The sequence below is a fragment of the Cibotium barometz genome, chromosome 36 (genome assembly GCF_041138505.1).
Source record: "Cibotium barometz isolate CiBa-2024 chromosome 36, ASM4113850v1, whole genome shotgun sequence".
Lineage (NCBI taxonomy): Eukaryota > Viridiplantae > Streptophyta > Polypodiopsida > Cyatheales > Cibotiaceae > Cibotium > Cibotium barometz.
The window spans coordinates 28545219-28564691 of record NC_141081.1 but is presented as its reverse complement, the minus strand read 5'-3'; the positions used below and the strand labels follow the sequence as shown (position 1 = coordinate 28564691).

Sequence of the window (19473 nt, the reverse complement as noted above, 5' to 3'; positions counted from 1 at the left end):
GGGCTCGCTTGCGTGTTGAAGGGTCTACTAAAGACCCAATGGGCCTATGAGGCCAAAGTGATACAATAATGTCCATGACATATCTCATCATGGAGTGGAAAATAAAACAGAAAGAAAACTTAAACATAGCTATCTCGTTGGGGTGATACAAAACTGTCCATGGAAACTCATATGAGAGAGAGAGAGAGAGAGAGAGAGAGAGAGATTCCTCTTTACATATTCTCATTTACAGGTATATCTTGTTTTATGATTTAGGCTTCAACATATTGAAAGCTTTGGCACTCGCCGGCTTCAAGCTTTGAAGGACTCAGGAGCACGAAACATCTTTGAAGCATACCAATGGGTACAGGATCATCGAAATGAATATAAAATGGAAGTCTTTGGGCCTATTCTCTTGGAGGTAACTTGCGTTAGTCCTCACCAAATCTTTGTTTAGTAGCGGCTATAGGGGGAGACATCTGATGAGCATGTCCACGCTACCTCCTAATGCAGCCTATGGATCAGCTTTAGCCTGCAAAAGTCAATCAACAGTTAGTTTGAAGGACCCGCTTTGAGTGTTTGTCGATCTGCCCCCCCGCTGTTGGGAGCACTTGCAAGCATGAGGCACCAACACCATACCTGACTCGACACCCAAGATTAATGTCTCATACCACTGTAACCCACCATCAGGTGTAAGAATTGAGCCAGACCAAAAGGCCTGATCCAGGTCCTGATTTTGAGAGTCTCCACCCTCGAACGCCATAATGAGCTGAATCCTCACTTTTATAGATAATAGATGAGAGTGTCATTAATGCTAGCTCAATAATCAGGAACTTACAAATACACACACAGTACTTAATACAGTTCACATGGAAAGTCACATTGAGCTTTTCAATTTTGGGATTGCCAGGTTAATCTTTCGAATCAAGAGTATGGAGCCTACTTGGAAGGCCATGTTCCCAACTATATGTGGACGGTATGGCTTTCCAATGCATTGTTTTTCTCTTTTTAGGTTTAACTGTAATCTTGTCATCTGATTGGATTACTGCTGCTGTAGGCATTTGTGACTCAGCATTCTAGCGATCGAGACCTTTTGTACTGGAATTTGAAGAAGTTTGGAGTTCCTTTGATGAATTATACAGAAGAAACAGACAATTCAAGAGCTCCTGTGCTGACTCCTGAGGTAAAGCAGCCAGATTTAAAGTGTGTGGAGCTTTCCATGATAGCATGTGCTTCGAATCCATTTCTGATGCCCATGATACCTGATAGATGCAACGCCTTGGAATAAAGACCAGGCTGATTGATGTGTTCACTGCACCACCTGTTGTCAAGGAGGTTCTGAGAACTCAAGCGAAGCTTGCTTATTCTGTAAGTTTTGTCAGAGACAGAAAGTGTGTTCAGTTATCAACATCAGGGTAACACATCGAGCTTCTGGTGTGTGCAATAAGGATATGCTTGCCACCTGATGGTTCTTTCCTTGACAGTTTGTTGGCACATCAGAGACCGATCGCCAGGCTGATAGAGCCAATCAACTGGGGGTGATGGATCTTTGGACTCCTGAGAATCATTATCGCTGGCAAGCCTCAAGGTATGGAGGCCACATCTCCGCAAGCGTCATGCCAGTCAAACCAGCCCGGATTTTCTCGCATAGTGAGTATATATTAGATGATACAGCTGCAGTATCTTGCCATAGAAGCCTTCCCTAATCATTGGTAAGAATGTTCTTAATCAGTAGTCTTCTTGTGTCAGATGTTGACGTGAGAGAGCAAAGGGAACTGCAACAAAAGAAGTTGGAAGCAGAGGATGCTTTGGGAAGAATTGAAAACGAAATAAGGCATTTGACCACTGAGCAAAGGCAGCTTGAGGATGATGCAGCAAAGCTTCATAGGCAGAGGGTCAGTGGCAGAACTATTATCCTCTTAGGTCTTCGTGTGCCATCTTTTTTGTTTGTTTTCTGAGCCTATGCTAAAAGCTTTTTCTAGGTTTTTCGTACTGAAGGAAATTCCAGATAATGTTTCTCTTTCATCAGAATATGACAATTTATACAGAGTACTCCTAATACTCTTTCCAGTTGTGTGGAAAGCTTCCTGAGCTCTTGGCAGCACAAGTCTTGCGGTGTTTGCAGGCTAGAGTATCTGGATTAAGCCCAACCCATTTCCTTCTAAGGACCTGTCCCCATGGCCTAGGCAATGGTTCCCCTGGCCAAGCTAGTGCCAGTTCAGCCCTTGCGCAATTCTGAGCTGGGCAGCTGGGTATTTCCAAAGACAATGGCAATGGACCTTCAGGATGAGCTGCATGCAGGTTGTTTCATGGTAGCCAAGTGCATGACCGCCTCAGCCATCATCTAAATTAAAAGGGTAACCTTGCGTGAGTGGTGGGTTTCCCATCATCTGCTTAGCCATACTTTCTGCCTAGCGGAGGTGTAGCTTTGATGCCACCGTCTAGTGAGCTAGAGCTGATGGTCCAACTGTCAAAGAAATGGATAGGGATGGTTAGGACAGCCCTTTGGGTCATGCCAGTGCCACTCTCCAGCATTGTTGCTGTTGCACTTGTGGAAAAAAGCCAGGCTCCAGATTCTCGTGAACCCCGTGAAAATCAAATTGAGTGTTTGCCAATGGGGTTTTCCTGAGAGAACTTGAACCATCTTGTTCCAGGTTTTGAATTTAAAGATCAGTCTTGAGTTTGTTGCTAGGCCTGCAGGAGGCTTGCTGCTGATTGCAAGGCAAGGGATTTCTGTCTTCACTCACCTTCATAATTCAAAGAATTACCCATGTCTTGGTAGTCATGGGCTGTGCTGTTGGGGGCTAAAAAGTGCAGATCATTGTGCTGAAGGAAGTCTTTCAGGGTTCTCCCTGTTTGAATGCTTCCTTCATTAACTTTCAGTGTGGATAAAAGAACTTGGTTCACCACTACCAGATATTGTTATTCCCTTCTTGTGCATGATGCTCACAAGAAGCTGCTCCACCAATACATCAGAACCCATTTTTATGGTATGCCAGGGGACTCAGTGGAGTCCCACCCTTGTGTCCAGCTTGGGCAGAAGCCACGTGGCTTTTGCCAGTTAATGTGCATGCTTGAAGCAATGCTAGGAAGCATTAGAGGTGCTTTTCCTTACCCTATGGATTGGCCCGTGTTGTAGGCAACTTCTGCATTCTTTCTTGTTTGTGGCTTCCATCACAGGCAAGAAAAAATAAGGTGCCAGCAGACAGCCTCACCCCATGATAAGGCGATCAAGAGATGTCCTTGTGCCCTTTGAATCAGAACCCTGCTAAAGTGCTGCCCGCCTCAAATGGTAAAATACCACTGATTTAGTAAAGCACTTTTTCTTTGGATTTGGTGCATTCAATGCTGATGTAATTTTGACCCCTACATGTTATCCTAGATATGCTGTTGCATGGGACACTTTTCCCAGTGTTTTGTCCCCTCTTTTTTATATGAGTGCATGCCTCTACCCTTTCCATGACGTGCTCAGCCCTCTCCCTATTTTTTCAGGGTTAAAACCTAAAGAGAGAAAGTGTGGTTGTTAACACAAACCTTCCTTCCAGCTGTAACCCAACTTGGGTTGTGAGGAGGTACTTAGCTATCAAAAAGATTAAACAATAACATCATATTAAACTATTCAAAACATTCACGTAACAAAATAAAATTGCTTGAGATAAATTGACACCCCAAAGCCGATTTCTAAGTAACAACAAAAGCTACCAATTTAAAACTATAAAATATCAAACAATTCCTTTTCAAGGTCCCAGGCATGACAACCGGAACCTTGGAACTAGATCTTGGAGTGTACTTTATGTGACGTATACAAAGGATTTCTACCCAAGAGTTCCAAACAAGAGCAAAGCATACATTTACTGACCTTCACCAATCTGTGGCCTTGAGTCTTCTGGTCTCTGTGGTTCTTCCATTTTCAATGTCACTGCAGTTCTTCCATTCCAAAGTCTTCAGCTTTTTCCTTAAGTCGCCACACTGGTTGCGGTACTAGGGCATGGATAACAGAACAGGTTGTGGCAGGAGCAGAATAGGGAAGACGGCAAGATGGTGTGGCAACAAGTGAACAAGGGTGTACAACTGTACAGACAGATTTTGCAGGGCTGTATGTACTATGACTGTATACATTGCAACACAGGTGTATGGACGGATGTGCATGTGTACGGACAGCAATCGGGGAGCAGAGCAGGTTGTATGTACAATTCAAGGCGGCCAGCACAAGAGATGTGCGACCAGGTCAAGGCGGCAACATGACACTGTACGGACAGGTCTAGACAGCTCAGGGTTCTGTCAAACAGATGGCATGTGCACAAACAGGGCATCCAAGACTTGAATAAAGTTACCTTCAGGGTGGGGATGCTGGCTGCAAGTATGTGCACAAACAGGGCATCCAACACTTGAATAAAGTTACCTTCAGGGTGGGGATGCTGGCTGCAAGTATGTCAGGTGTTTGTGCATGGGGGGGAGAGAGCCAAAACTGGCCAGCCCAAAGGGGGTGGATGCATCCACGAAATCCCTAAACTGGATTGGAGATAGGTTTAGGTAAAATCTTCATAAAATTAGTCCCACACCTCATTAAAAGGAAAACACATTAATAATAAAGGTCCATACACACTTATATGTGATGGGAAGCCTCTTAGCTGCCCTTTCACATTATGATTTTTGTTCACTCAACCGTATAAAAAGTAACACTAGCTTTGAAAATAAAACCAAGCATTAAAACAAATACTAACCAGATGCAAAACTAAGCGAGAATCCCTTGAACGTACGGCTTCATGCGGACAACGTAAGGTTGCTTAGTTCCGCATTTCTGGCTCCTCTCGGCACCTAAACACAATTCAAACAAGCATTGCCCAAACAACATTCTTTACACTAAGTGTTCACACACATCAAAATATGCAAGTGCACAACACACACACACACACACACACACACACACACACACACACACACAATGTACCTGTTATGTACCTAGCACTAACCCTTAGGGTTAGGGACTAATCCAGCAGGGTTAGGGGAGCCTTGGGATTAGGGAAAGCAGGCATGGATGGGTGGCTAATGTTACTAATGTTTTGGTTATAGGTACACATTACATTTAAAAGAAGGGTGGACAAGTTTTGGTGTTAGGTACACATTACATTAAAAGAAGGGTGGACAAGTTTTGGTTATAGGTACACATTACATTAAAAGAAGGCTGGACGAATTTTAAAGCGTTTCACAAGCAAGGGGGACAATATTAAAAAAAAACTGATTTCCCATATGTTGCCAACTATGGGAAATGCTAATATGCCAATATGGGCTTCCAAAACTTGGCACACATTCATGTGTAGGAGGGGGTTGCAAATCTTCATCTATTTTGCTCTTGCACCCTGCAGAATTGTAGGGCCAGATCCCCCCTTGCACACCCATGCCCTCAGCCGCCTCTCTTACACCTCTGGGCACTGCTGGTCATCTTCTTCTCTGGCTGGACTGCTGACTGCTGAAGTCTATTGGTTGTACTGTACGGACAGCTGTATGGCCCACAGGCTGTATAGGCTGTATGTACTGACTGAATTGCTGATTTCAGTCCTGTACTTGCTGTTCGGAGATGATTCAAGTGGACAAAATCTGGTCTAAGCCATCTCTACAGCCTAGGACTGGTTTATGTGAACCGGTGGTGCATCGGGCAACTGTGGGAATGTTGGTTCTCGGTGGGATGAGCAAGAGTATGACTGAGAGGAGAGAGAAACCGAAGTTGATGACCAGCAAGATAATCAGCACTTTAACAAGGATTAATAAAGGAGATTAAGTGGAGCACACAAGAGAGTCGTGTGAAAGCATATTTGCATTGTAGAAACTGGTCCTTTTTATAGTCGAGACCCCCCTTTATGAAGGTGACGCATATGCAGCCACACATGCCATATGTCAAACATGATGCCAAGTGTCCCTAATAGGTGTCAATTTGGCACACGTCAATACTTGCATAATATCCTTCTAAGAGGTTGTTCTCACACAAAAGAACCCATAAACACTAGTGGTTGTTCACACACATTGGAACCACTTTATTCAAAGCCTAAGTGTACACATATTACAATGCTAGTTTACACCACCACATAGCACTGGTTTATTACCACATTAATCACTATTAGTGTTTAGCATTTCCCTCCATACTGAAAATGTGGCTAGAAAGCCCAATCATCATTAACTAGCTTTGCTTTTTCTTTTGGTTTGCTATTGTTTGTTGTTAGAGGTAGAAGTGGCAGAGTTTGTGCAAAGTCTTCATCAGCTTTTTGCTATGCAAGTCTCTTCCGACACTCTTTGATGCAGCGCTCTAGCTTGTGGTAGTAATGACATTTTCCTTTCTTCATACCGTGTGATGAGTCCACTTTGCGTTTGATCCTAGAAGAGAATAAGGCTTGGTCTCCTCTACTTGCATCACCTCTGGATTTGTTTTTCCTTGTCTGCTCCTCATGGAGAAGTAATCCAACCAGCTCTTCAGAGGATATAGGATTGCCTCTTGTCATAGAGAGATTCAAAGAAGTATGGAAACTATGATAGGACTCGGGTAAGGAGTTAAGAATGGTGGTAACCAATTTTCTTGTTATCAACTACCTCATCTATATTCATCAGCTGTTCTTTTAGGTCTGTTACCTTGGTAAGGTGATTTGCAATGGAATCACCCTCGTTCATGGTCAAGTTATCCAGCTTCCGCATCAACAGGTACATGTTTCATTATAAGACTGGAACATGGTCTCGAGAACCACCCAGGTAGCTCTAGTAGAACTGCAAGATCGAATGTAAGGTATGATGGACTGCTTGATCTTGAGAGTGATCATGGACATCGCTTGAGCATCACGAGAATCCCACCTACGTTTTTCTTCAATGGGAGGAGGAGGGACCCTTTGAAATTCTAGCAACCACCTGAGCAACTGTTTTGGCCCCACCTGTTGTGGATACTGCTGTCGAGGAAGGACGGGGCTTAGCCCCAGTGACAATCTCCCATAACACCGTGGCTATCAACAAGCTTTTCATCTTAAATCTCCAGAGTGAATAATAAGAGTTGTCAAGTGTATCCTTAGAGGCCATATACCCAAAAAGATCAGATCCTCTCTGTGCCATCTCTTCTCACAATGCTGGATTTCTTAAAGCAGAGTATGTGCACTCAAAACAAGAAAGCCCTCCTTGGAAGAGAACCCTTGATGCACCCTATATGCTTGTAAGAAAATACTGAATGATGACTAGAATGTGTACACAAGACACCGGGATTTGTCGATGGGATCGCCTAAGTATACCAGGAATAGGATGTATACTTGAGTGAGCAAAAAAAGGCTCGGAGATATGTGCACAAGAACGTCAGTGCCTATGGATGCTTCCACTACACTGATTCACCCCTTTGAACAAGAATCTCCAAAATTCTCACACGATATGCCTTTGAGTTGCCTAAGAAACTGATATATGCTGGTGTGTACTGATCTTCCTCTTGTGACAGTGCAAGCAAGAGAAGATGCAGATCTCTAGGCAGCACAACAGCACCTCTGCCTATCTGCAGAAAATCCCCAGGCAGCAGCACCTTTCACCTTATGGGCTTGAGAGGGTGGTGTAAATCTCTGAGTGGCAGTAATAGATGTGCCAAGACTGACCAACAGGCAATAGGTGTGTAAAAGATGCTAGAGCCCAGGCAGCAACGGGCTAGCGGCTGAGATAGGCGGAAAGGTTGGGCGCAGGTTGCTCCACTGGCGCTGCCCAAAACAGGAGCTGAGGCAGCCCAAATAGGCTAAGCTGGCGACAGCGGTTTGTGCAGTAGTGCCGCTGACCGGGCTGAGCGGCCCAAGAAGCCGACGGCAGTGGCTCACTCCACACTAGTATCGTGGCAGAATTGGGGGGCGAGTAGATCTATGCGGGTGGCACATGGCAGCTTCCGGCTGTGAATCGGTGGAGAGTGGCTCTAGGATGGTGGTGCGGGCATTGTGACGGTGGCTCCTTCTGAGCCGCCCAAGAAGCCGGCAGCGGCAGCTCGTTCCACACTAGTGCCACTTGACTAGGTGGCAGAATTGTCACCAGCCTTGACATTTCCCAGTATGAAAGAGGTGTACTGGACTCCAGGATGTCTAAATATTTGGAAAGTCCAAGCTTTGGGAATGTCGGTCTATCTTGGAATACAAAGGATCACACTCCTAAAATCTAGGAGGGTTGCTATTTTTGGCCCGACTCCGATGGAAATTTTGTTCGCATTATTACGTCTAGAATTGAGCAAATACCAAGAGTTGCCGAAGTACCTATGACAAATAGCCTACGAGTTGGGATATGTTTAGAGATGAAGTTTATGGAAGGACCCATCTCTTAGATTGGAACATGTGGCAAGAAAGTGGATCAAAGTGAGACAAGTGGCCTCACACTTGTCAGAAAGTGGATCAAATTGAGACGAGTGGCCTCACACTTGTCACTCCAACTATTATAGCCTTCTCTTGCCATTTTAGCTCATGAGAGGCCCAAATCTATAAATTGGAGCCCTCTCTCTTCATTTGGAGAGGCTCTCTTGCTGCACATTAGCCTCTACCACCGATACAGGCTGTCCTAATGATGGCTACTCTCTTTCTCTCTCTCTTGAAGGTTGCCCATGAAGTATACCGGCTGTTGGGGACTGTTTTGGAGGCTTCCATCGTGAAGAAATACTAAAGGCAAGGGTATTTAATCATTTTATTATGATTTCTTGCCACTCTACTTTTTGTACTAGCCCTTGTACTTACTGTACCTATTGTACCAGCCATTGTACCGGCTGTGTACTAGCCACTATACCTATTGTATTAGCCCTTGTACTTGTTGTACCAATGACTATTCTTGCTGTACCAGCCAATGTACCGACTGTACCTACTGTACCAGCCACTATACCTGTTGTGCCAATCACTGTGCCTGATGTACCAGCACTTGTACTTGCTGTACGAGTCATTGTACCTCTTGTACCAGACATTGTTCTTGTTGTACCGGGTGAATGGAGAGTTGTACTTGTTGTACCAGCTCTATTGCATGAAGACCCATGGTTTTGGGGAATAATCAGTACCCACACGGAGGTATATGGTTTATATTGTTGGGTTGGCATTTCTATAGCTTGTGTACTAGCTGAATTTTATGGTTGCCTCGTGTTGGGTTGTGTTATGGCATTTGTATATGGATAATCTGGCATTTGTATATGGATAATCTGGCATCTCCCGTGGGTAGAGTAAGGCCCTCAAAGCCCTCAAAATACTCCAAGGGGGGGGTCGGCCCATTCCGGACTCTATGCGGTGTCACATGTGCAAGCTCCATTTTCAGCATTTGTGGATGTTTTATCCAGCTTTTATGTTTCATGCAAAGTGATGATGGATATGTGTTAAGACTGTGGCCATGTTTAAATGTTTTAATATGCTTTGATGGTATCAACAAGCGTGTCAAAAGCCCTAGTATCTTCGATACCAATTGTTGGTCCTTGGCCTTGTTGGGATGAGCAAGAGCACGACTGAGAGGATAGAGCAATTGAAGTCGATGACCATCAAGATAATGAGCATGTTAACAAGGATTGATAAGGCGATTACGGGGAGCACACAAGAGAGCTGTGGAAAAGCATATTTGCATTATACAAATTGGGGCTTTTTACAGGAGAGACCCTTCTTTATAAAGGTGAAGCATATGCAACCACCGCATATGCCATATGCCAAAAACATGATGCCAAGTGTCTCTAATAGGTGTCACTTTGCACACATCAATGCTTGCATAATATCCATGATCCATCTAAGAGGTTGTTCCCACACAAAAGAACTCATACACACTAGCGATTGTTCACACACATCGGAACCGCTTTATTTAAAGCTTGAGTTTACACATATTACTATGCTAGTTTACACTACTATCCACATTAATATGTATTAATATTTATTAGGGAATACTTGGAAGGTGTTCTTGCATGGTAGGAGCAAGGTAGTGTTGCCTGTGAAGACTTTCAATGTGCAGGAAAGTTGTGACTGGTTGTCATGTCTATTTGAGTGTGTACTATGTGACTGTTTTTCACAGGCACGTGAGTACTGTGGTGGGCTAGTATCGGAATCCTTTTCTTTTTTTGTTTTCATATATTTGATGTACTTGGAAAATTTAGTGGACGTAGGTTTAGGATTCCTCCAAGCCCCCGCATCTTGTACAAGAACAGACACTCCTCTTCAACTTTGGTAATAAAGATGGGGTGAGCCCATCTTTGATCCCCAGTGGTGCGAGCGTGCAAAGCTGAATTTTGGTTGTCTTGAGCTAATTGTGTGGTAAATCATGTGGAAACATCGAGAGGCCTTCCTACATGATGGCAGCAGGGTCCCTTCCTCTCGGATAGTGCCAAAGACCTCACTTTGCAATATAGGTCCCCTCTTGTATGAGGTGGTTCCCTCCAAGGGTGGCCAATGATGGGAGGGGACTTTCCTCCCCTGCCTCTTTTAGAGGTTTTGTGTTTGTATTTCAGCCTACCGGCTGGTATTTCATATAACTAATAGAAGGGATCTTTTTTTTGGAAAAATGATTTGTGTGGTTAATCAAGTTTGCTACTTAATTGTTTTGAGAATCATGTGTCTCTTACATTGGTATCAGAGCTTCAGTTTTCCCTTTGGTTATAGAACCGTCCTTATTCTGGAAACTTATTTAGTGATTTGATTGAGATGCAATGGCAAATTGCTCTCAAAGTGAAGTGGAATCTACTTCGGAGTGTGTTCACACTTAGGATCAAGAAACATTCAACATGGATATCCACGCAGAGTTGGAAGGATGAAGGTTTCAAGTGAGAGGCTATTATTATCGTTTAAAAAACAGTAGAGCTTAGAACCATGCATGAAGACCCTAATGTGGAAAGGGTCTTGGTTGTGTAAAGCTTCAGTGAAGGATGCGACTTTTGAAGCTATTATTGCAAAGATAGGTGTTGAAAAGCCAAAGAATTGGTTGTTGCATACTCGGCAAACTGTGGGGATGTGGTTAGAGATTCTAATGGGAATTTGGCTTTTCGAAATCCACCTTGTATGGCAGCCTATGTGTCACGTGCATGCCCATACCATGGCTAATCTCCAGCATGAACAGCATAATCCATGAGTAATATAGTAGTTAAGATAGCATGCAGGACATCATCAGTGTCATCATCAACATCATCATCATCATCAGCAGTAGCACCATCATCATCAGCATAAGTATTAGTATCACCATCCTCTGCATCAGCAGCATCATCACAAGCATTGGAGGGCATGGGAACTCTCTTGGCAGCCAGCAGGAGTCTAGGCAGCAGGCGGCCAGCGCATAAGTGAAGGGTCAGCATGTGTGCGCAGCAGCCATGTAAGTGCATCATATTGAAGGGGCATTTAATGCCTATATTTTGTCCAAGACCTGGCCGACAACGGTATCTGCTGGCCGACCAACATCTCCAGCATATATAAAAGCATCAAGTCATTCACTGTTTATTAGTTATAGAAAGTCAGTAGAAGTCATGTAGGGGCTAGAGGTCACCCCTTTGGGGCTGACCAAGGGCTTATGTTATTTACAAGCATTCAATAACCCTTTTGTACAATATTAAATACAAAAAACCTTGACACCAACTATCTCTCTCTTGTTTTCTCTCCTCTATCTTATTCATGTTTAAATCAACATCTTGTTGTTAATCAGGATTAGGGCTATGGATCAGTACAACAAAGCTTCCGCGCATACAACACTATGTAGGCATCGTAGAAGACGACAAGAGTCGAGGTTTTAGCCCAGAGTTGAGGTTTTAGCTACTCCTCGTTGCCATGTGTGGCACACCTTACCGTACGGATGACTAGGAACAACCTAGTAGCAGAGGTGTGTGCAGCCAGTACAAGTCAGTGGGCAACATCCATGGCAGTGCACAAGGTAGTGGAGGGGTTCCCAATGAAGGAGTGCACATGTGATGGAATGTGCAGGTTGGTTGTGGGTAGTTGGGCTAAGTTTGGGCCAAGTAGATAGGATTAAAACAGGTGTGAACACCTTAAGGGTGGTCGCGGACAATTTATTAATAAAATTGTCCTCTTTATCAAAGTTGTAAGTGGATTTACGTAAAGAGAAAATTGGCCAACGAGCAATGAGATGCATATATATACATGCGTAGCAGTTCATCATAATCATCTGCATTTCTCAAGCACTAGTTTTTTTTTTAAATACAGAGAGTCTCTTAGAGCAGGGACTAGCCAAGAGATCTTCAACAATGTTTGGGCTATGATTCGACGTCTTCATTTCTCAGTTATCTTTTGCACTTGAAGTACAATTGTAACACTTCTTTCTTGTGTGATTAGGAGTCTTGTGTCTACTGTATGTGTGATTACTTTTTGAATATTTGAAAACGCTAGCACATGGGCACAAGTGTTATATAGATGGTAGCAAAGCCTAATCTTGCTTTAGCTAGATTTACATGCTGGTGGTTCCGTAGTGTAAAACAGGGTATACTGTGGGCAGCAAGCTTGACGTGTGGGATATACAATTCAGCACCACTACGAGTTTAGATTGAAAGCTTAGGGATGCCTAGTGAACTTGCAAATTTTTTCTTTTCTGACGCTTTAGAACTAGGGGATGGGTGTGAAAGAGATGCTTGTGTGTGCGTCTGATTTTTTTTTTCCATTTCTCGGGTTGAGCACACACCTAGGATGCTTCATTGCATCGTGCCACAGGCTCGAATGAAGGAAGTTTCCGTCCAGGTCTTAGAGGGAGAGTCTTCACGGTTGCTGTGAGCACTAGGTGGTGAATTTTTGGCCTCAATGGCGGTTGCTTCAGTTTTGGAGCTAGTACATAGAAGAGATGAAAAAGCATATGACTCCTCGTCCCTAGATCTCAACATACTCTTACCAATCCAATCGTAGACTCCTCATAAGCATGGTACCATTGGTGTAGGACACTTGTGCCTATGTGCTAGGGTTTCTAGTGATAGAAAAGAGTGCGGGGGAATCACATATACATCATACAAGAGTCGTAAATTATTGGTCTTCTTATGTACAAGAAATAAGTGTTATAACTGTACTTCAAGTACAAAAGATGACCAAGAAATGAAGACATCAAATCATAGCCTAAACACTGCTCAAGATCTCCTGGTCAGCCCATGCTCTAAGAGAAACGCTATGTAGAAACTCTAGTGCTTGAGAAATGTAGACGATTATGACCAATTGCTACGCATGTATGTGTATGCACTTCGCTGCTGGTTGACCAGTTTTCTCTTTATGTAAGTCCACTTACTACTTTGATAAAGCACAATTTTATTAATAAAATGCCCACAACCGCCCTTAAGGTGTTCACACATGTTTCAATGCTGTTCGCCTGGCCAAGGCTCAGCCCGTGCCCATGCCCTGCCTACGCGCTACCTCACATGCGTGTTGCTTCGATGTGCGCCCTGTGCGCTGCTCGACTACCTTGTGCACTGCCCAAGATGATGCTTGACGGCCTTTACAGGCGGCACACATGTCTACTACTACTACTTGGATGTTCTTGGTCAGCCCTAACCACATTCTTCCTGACTTGCATTGTAGCTGCCCTCAGCTGCACTGTGTCCATATAAAGTGCCCGTTCATAAAAAGAAAAGATCCAAGAAAAGCTCATCCACGGTATCCTAGGTCCCAAACATTGCAAGACGACTTTGCATCTAGTGCGAAGGCTCACATTCCACCATAGCTAGTTTTGCAAAGTGATTTTGTTGATCGCTTCGTTTTGCTATGATTCGATCATTTCTGTGTGTTTACGATGAAGTGAGGAATTTCCTGAAGTGCGTGAGGAGGTTTTACTGTACAGCATGGGCAGAAGCTTAGATGATGGTCCAAAGCATCCTCCGCGTGAGCTCAGAGACTCTGGGGGATCTATATCCTCCCATAATGCACTGTGGGGGGACACTTTCGTCTCTTCGTCTTCACCGGTACGCAGGCAATGGTATGCAGAAGTTTTGTCTTTCCGAGTGTACATCAATACTCTATGAATGCTGGCATAATTGGTTTGTATGGTAGCTTAAGCCAGGTGTATGGTAGCCCAGTTAAAGGGCATTGATCGTTTATTTAAGAAGCAAGGATAACCTTTTGTGTTACGTACAAACTGTATCCAGTGTTGATAAATTAGTGTTTTAATTCCGTCCAAGAAAGCACCAAATCTGTATCTTCGCACATAGTTTTATCTTTGTTGAGATGATTGCCACCATTGGGCTTGAGGGGGGGGGGGGGTGGGTCATCTTTGACCCCTATTTTGGTATAATTGTGCAAAGCTGAATTTCGGTTTTGTCTTGTGGCAATTGTGTGGTTAATCAAGATTGCTACTTAAGTGTTTTGAAAGCTACGTGTCCCTTTACATATGGATATTGAACGCTATGCTATCTTTGTGGCACCAATGATATGAGTAGGGATTTCATAACACCACAGAGTCTGCATTATGCATGATATAGTGAAAGCTAAGATTGCACTTTGACTTCATTAAGGTTGCGAGACATTCTTTCTTTGATCGTTTTCTATGCCTGTGTAGGAGGAAATCGTCAATGTGGCGAAGATGGAAAAGAGAAGGCGCCAAGACATGAGCAATAGAATTGGTATTTCTTGCTTTGGCTAGATGAGAGTGTGGGGAGTCATAATTCTTCACGATAAGGGGACTTTTAACTAAATTCTTGTTACTTGGTGAACTCACTTCAGAGCAGCGGCAGCGGAAGCTTCAATCAATTGAGAAGGAAGAGGATGTACAAAGTGCAGAGCAAAGAATACGGGCACAGATTCATGATATAAACCTAGAGCGCCATAGAAGGGCACTAGAAATGAAGGTAATTGCGTTTTTATTGTACTTTTCTTAAAGGGGTTTTCATGAGTTTCTGGCTTCCCACCGAAGTTCTAATGCATGTGATTTTTCCTCATTGCAGGATCTTCTTGTTGAAACGGTCAATACACAGAAACTCTTTGTTGTAAAGCGTGTTGCTGCTTGTGAGCTTGATCTAAAGGTAAGCCTTTATTTCTCTTTTAGGAAGTTTAGTTTAAGAAAGAATATGATATTTATAAGAAATGGAAGTGGCTAAGCTGCCAGGAGAAGTTGAAGTGTCAGTCAGAACAGATGTCATACACACAAGGCCCCGTCAGAATAAATGTCACATGCACACGCTTGCCCCCTTGCATGGGCACATGCTCACATGCAATTTCAGTCAAGCCCTCTCGTCTGATACGGAATTACTTGCCAGGCCTGAGTGAGTTTTTTTCCCCTGAGAAAACTTTCCTCAATAAGTAAAGAAAAAGTACATCTGAAGAAAGAGATAGAATTCTCTATCAAGGTAAATGTCAGAGAGAATGGGGAGGGGGGATCCATGGTTGGCTTCTCTGGGAGACTGAGCTTTATGGATAAAGTTATATAAATGGAGGGAGGGAAGGAAGGAAGAGGGAGATATTTATTTGCATTAGCATAAAATTGAAAGAGTCTATGAGACCAGCACGTGTATGTGTATAAAATATTGTTATAGAAAATGTCTTAAGTACATGTGAAATGAAGTGAACTTAATGCTGCGACTGCTTGTAATGGATCCAAATAAAAACTAAGTGCATACATTAAGTCTTGCTTGTACCTTCCAAGGGTGTTGTTTGTACTCGCTTTGGTGTCACCATGGATCTACTTTCCTTCACAGGTGAGAGAGATGGAAAGATCTCTGCGAGCCATCGAGATTCATGGAGCAAAAGCCCAACAGGAATACGATCATTGTGAATATCTTCCCTGCAAATTTTATCCCCCTGATATGCTTAAGCACTCTTAGTTGCAACATTGGCCTTATCAAGTTCCCACTATGGACCTTGAACTCCATGGGGCCTTGAACAAGCCTTCTACAGTTCAAGCTTTTATTTGATCATCACATTATTTGGATCTATGAATCTAAATTGTGACAGGCAAAGATGAGGTTGAGAAATGCAAAAGAGCAGTTGAAGCTGCGAAAGCGGCTGCAGAACGTGTTGTTAAGCTCTCCCCAGAGATTCAGAGGGCATTTGCACAGGTAATGGAGCACAATATACTAAGTGTTTCAACCTTTTATATTAGGAGAGTTGATAGAACGTGTCTCAAGACTGTGCCACAGGGTTTGAAAATCTTTACAACCTTGTAAGTTTTTGGTTGTCTGTAGTAGCTATGCTAAAGCTACACTGACCATTATAAGCTACTTCAGATGCCAGATTCAGTCTCAGGTTTGGAGGATGCAATACAAGAAAACCTTGCGGAGGCAAATGCGGTGCTTTGTTTGAATGATAATGTTCTGGAAGAGTACGAAGCACGTTGTCAAGCGGTATTCCTTTAGTACCTTTTTTTCCTCAGTTCTGCTCTCATCCCCCCCCCCCTTTCACACACACACACACACACACACACACACACACACACACATATAGAGAGAGAGAGAAAGAAAGAAAGAAAGAAAGATATATTAACGTCTGTGAAAGGCCAAAGTGGCCTATGAGACCAAAACATAGTACACAGCTGATGATTCACATCTACGGAAGACCCCAAGGGTCTATAAGACTATGAGTAATACAATGGTATGATGGATATACTAAGCCATGGAAGAACTGAAAAAGAAATGAAAAAAATACCAATGTGTGTATACTTCCAAATAGCAGATGATTGGTACTGGAATCTCCCCCGAATCTCATAGTAAGCCTGACAGCTAAACGTATGATGGGCCTCATGCTCCCCATCGCTCCCGTGGTCTCTTCGTATGTATGTATCTACAACACATATATGCTTGTATATATATTTGTGTATTTGTGTGTGTATGTGTGTATATGTATGTGCATACATATATATGTACGTATGCATATATATGCCTATATATATGTACGTATACATATATATGTACGTATGCATATATATGCCTATATGCCTGTATATATATTTGTGTGTGTATGTGCGTATATGTATGTGCATACATATATATGTATGTATGCGTATATATTTGTATTTTCATGCGTGCACAATATAATAAAGCATGTAGAAGGCTAAAATGCTGAGGCATTTATTCTATTGCAGATTTCCAGTATGAGTACCAAGCTTGCTGATGAGGTTACTGAATTGAATCAATGCCAGCAGGGTGTAGATGCTGTCAAAGTATGGTTGGAATGTGTTTCTTGCCATTACGTAAAGGATTCATTTTATTGTCAGGACAAATACTAATGAAAGTTCTTTGAGTATCTCATGATGCTTTGAATTGGGGCTTTTGTCTTGGATAGGCAAAATGGCTGCCAACTTTGAGAGGATTGGTGTCGAAAATTAATGTCACCTTTAGTAGGAATTTTCAAGAGATGGCTGTTGCAGGCGAAGTAAGTCTTGGTAAGCTTGTCAACCTTCATGTCTGTGCAAAACAAAGAAATGCATGTAGTTTGTAAGCATAATTGCAGATCTTGATTATTATGCTCTTCTGTTTTTTAGATGAACATGGGAATAATTTTGGTCAGTATGGAATTCTTATCAAGGTCAAGTTTAGGTAAGTGTATCCGCTCCTGAGCCTACAGTGTATAGTTTGTCAATTAAGAGTTGTCGCTTTGTGTAGGTCCTCCTAGTAATCCTTTGCTTTCTTGGCTTGTCCTGTTGGATTTAGTTGCTCGGTTGTGTGATGGACATATCCATGTTGTGAGCTCCTTAGGGAGACAGTCCAAAGATAGTGTGTTGGCAAAACATTTCCTCAATGTTCACCCTCGTGTTGTTGTTTTGGGTGATGGATGCGCCCTATTTTGTAAGGTCCCCTATATGAGAAGTAGCTGTTCTGGTGAGCAACCTAGCACCTGACAGTTCCCTGTTGAGACATTGGATGGTGAGGAGATGTCTTATGTAGATTTGGCACTCTGCTAAGTAGGATACATGCTTGTGCGGGCTATCTGATTGCAGTAGTGAATGGTGGACAACAAATCGAGGACACATTGTTCTCGGGTTGTGGAACTTGTTTTAGGGTCTAGATGGTCTTAGATGGCCATGGGAGCTGCGCAAAGGTTCGATGGGACGACGTTGTTGTCTATATGTCCTAGTCGGATAATATGGTCGGTTGACCAAGTCGTGGGTTGGCTGATGCGGCCGAACTACGTCCATGCCAACCTTGGGCACTATATATAGACTAGTTTGGCAGCGTTTGTTCATCGTCGAGTTCATTGTGTTCAAGCACTCTTGTAAGCAAGACATCCTCCATGGAGAGTTTGTCTAGATTGCCATCAAAGCTCCTTACCCAAAGCACACAGGTGGGCAGATGTAATCAAAGTTTGCAAGTAGTAATATTGTTTACACTCCTTCTTTTTGCAATTTAGTGCTTTGTATTATTGTGAAGATTGTGCTTTTCAGAGCTTAAGCTCTAGGCAAAGCTTGTATTTGGTAGCTTGCTATGCGAAGGCCAATTTCGGGAGATGGCCCAAACTGCAAATAATGCAACCGCTCATGCCGGTCCTCACCATTTGGTGATGGAAAGTTGGATGGGACAAATTACACTCTCTGGAAGTTCAAGATTATTAGGTTCATTCTTGATTCATATGAGTTGTGAAAAACAACAACATGGGTGGAGGCAAAGCCGGGTTCTACTCCGGATCCAATTGATCCATTACAAGCCGTACCGGCAAATCTTGCTCTTGCTTTGGCATGGAGGCGAAGAGATGCCGACACATTATGTGCCATCGTCACCAGTGTTGCTGATTTGGTGATGACCCTGACTCAACATACTACCACAACTTTTGATGCATGGCAAGTTCTTAAGAACTAGTATGAGATAGGGAATCAAAACCTTGAGAATCTGCTTGCAGCATTCTGAAGGAGGAGGTGTAGATCGTGGATTAAGAATTTGCAAGATCAGGTGGCAGCAGTGGTGGGGATCACCAAGACCAGTGAAGAACTGGCACACAGGTGCATCAAAGTTTTGCTTGTGAAGTATTACAGTTTGGTGACCTCGTTGAACACGTAGGTGTGCGATCTTCTTCTTACTTTTGAGAAGTTTGGCGCAATGTTGGTGGAAGAGGGGATGCATTTTGGGACTATTGAGAGTGCGTGCTTCTTTGAGCCCCCACCTCCCCCCTCCCCTTTCCCTCCTCGCATTGCGTCTCCCCCCTTCTGCCGCCGCTGCTTCGCCCCTTGCGCCGCCGGCCGATCCTGCCTACCCTCCCCTCCTCCCCTTTGCGTTTCCGCGCCTCTCCCCAACCCCTCCTCTTCTCCTCTCCCCCCCCCCCCCTCTGCGAGCCTTGCCCCCCTCCCCTTTTTTCCTTAGCTGCCCTGCTTCCCTTCTCCCTGCGCCTGCCCCGCCCCTCTTCCCTCGTCTTTCTGCTGTCCCCTGTCGCCCCCCCCTCCCCCTCCCCCCCCCCCTTTGTCTCTCCTCTCCCTTGCCTTAAGCCTCCCCCGCTCCCCCTCCCCTTTCGCGGTTCCCCGCCTTCCCTCCTCCGTGTCTGTTTTCCTTTTCTCTCTCCTCTCCCTCCTCTCGCAGGTTGATTTTTTAGGAACTTCGGGGCTTTCTTCATCCCAGTAAGTCTCGGCATTTTCTGGTCTTCACTCCCAGGAGGACTCCATGGCACC

The 19473-nt window shown here is 43.8% G+C and overlaps 1 protein-coding gene across 1 annotated transcript in view; it reads left to right on the top strand.

Annotated features, from left to right (window-relative positions):
* Positions 1-238: 238 nt before the first annotated feature.
* The window catches only part of SMC5 (structural maintenance of chromosomes 5), a 72296-nt gene continuing 53061 nt past the window's right edge, over positions 239-19473 (top strand). The window contains exons 1-15 of the mRNA XM_086775984.1: positions 239-400; positions 890-955; positions 1037-1162; positions 1249-1347; positions 1464-1629; positions 1729-1874; positions 14446-14509; positions 14610-14734; positions 14831-14908; positions 15581-15653; positions 15837-15940; positions 16109-16225; positions 16963-17040; positions 17163-17262; positions 17362-17416. Of these exons, the coding sequence (XP_086632110.1) occupies positions 371-400; positions 890-955; positions 1037-1162; positions 1249-1347; positions 1464-1629; positions 1729-1874; positions 14446-14509; positions 14610-14734; positions 14831-14908; positions 15581-15653; positions 15837-15940; positions 16109-16225; positions 16963-17040; positions 17163-17262; positions 17362-17416 (1427 nt within the window). The 5' untranslated portion in view covers positions 239-370. The remainder of the gene's footprint in view (positions 401-889; positions 956-1036; positions 1163-1248; positions 1348-1463; positions 1630-1728; positions 1875-14445; positions 14510-14609; positions 14735-14830; positions 14909-15580; positions 15654-15836; positions 15941-16108; positions 16226-16962; positions 17041-17162; positions 17263-17361; positions 17417-19473) is intronic.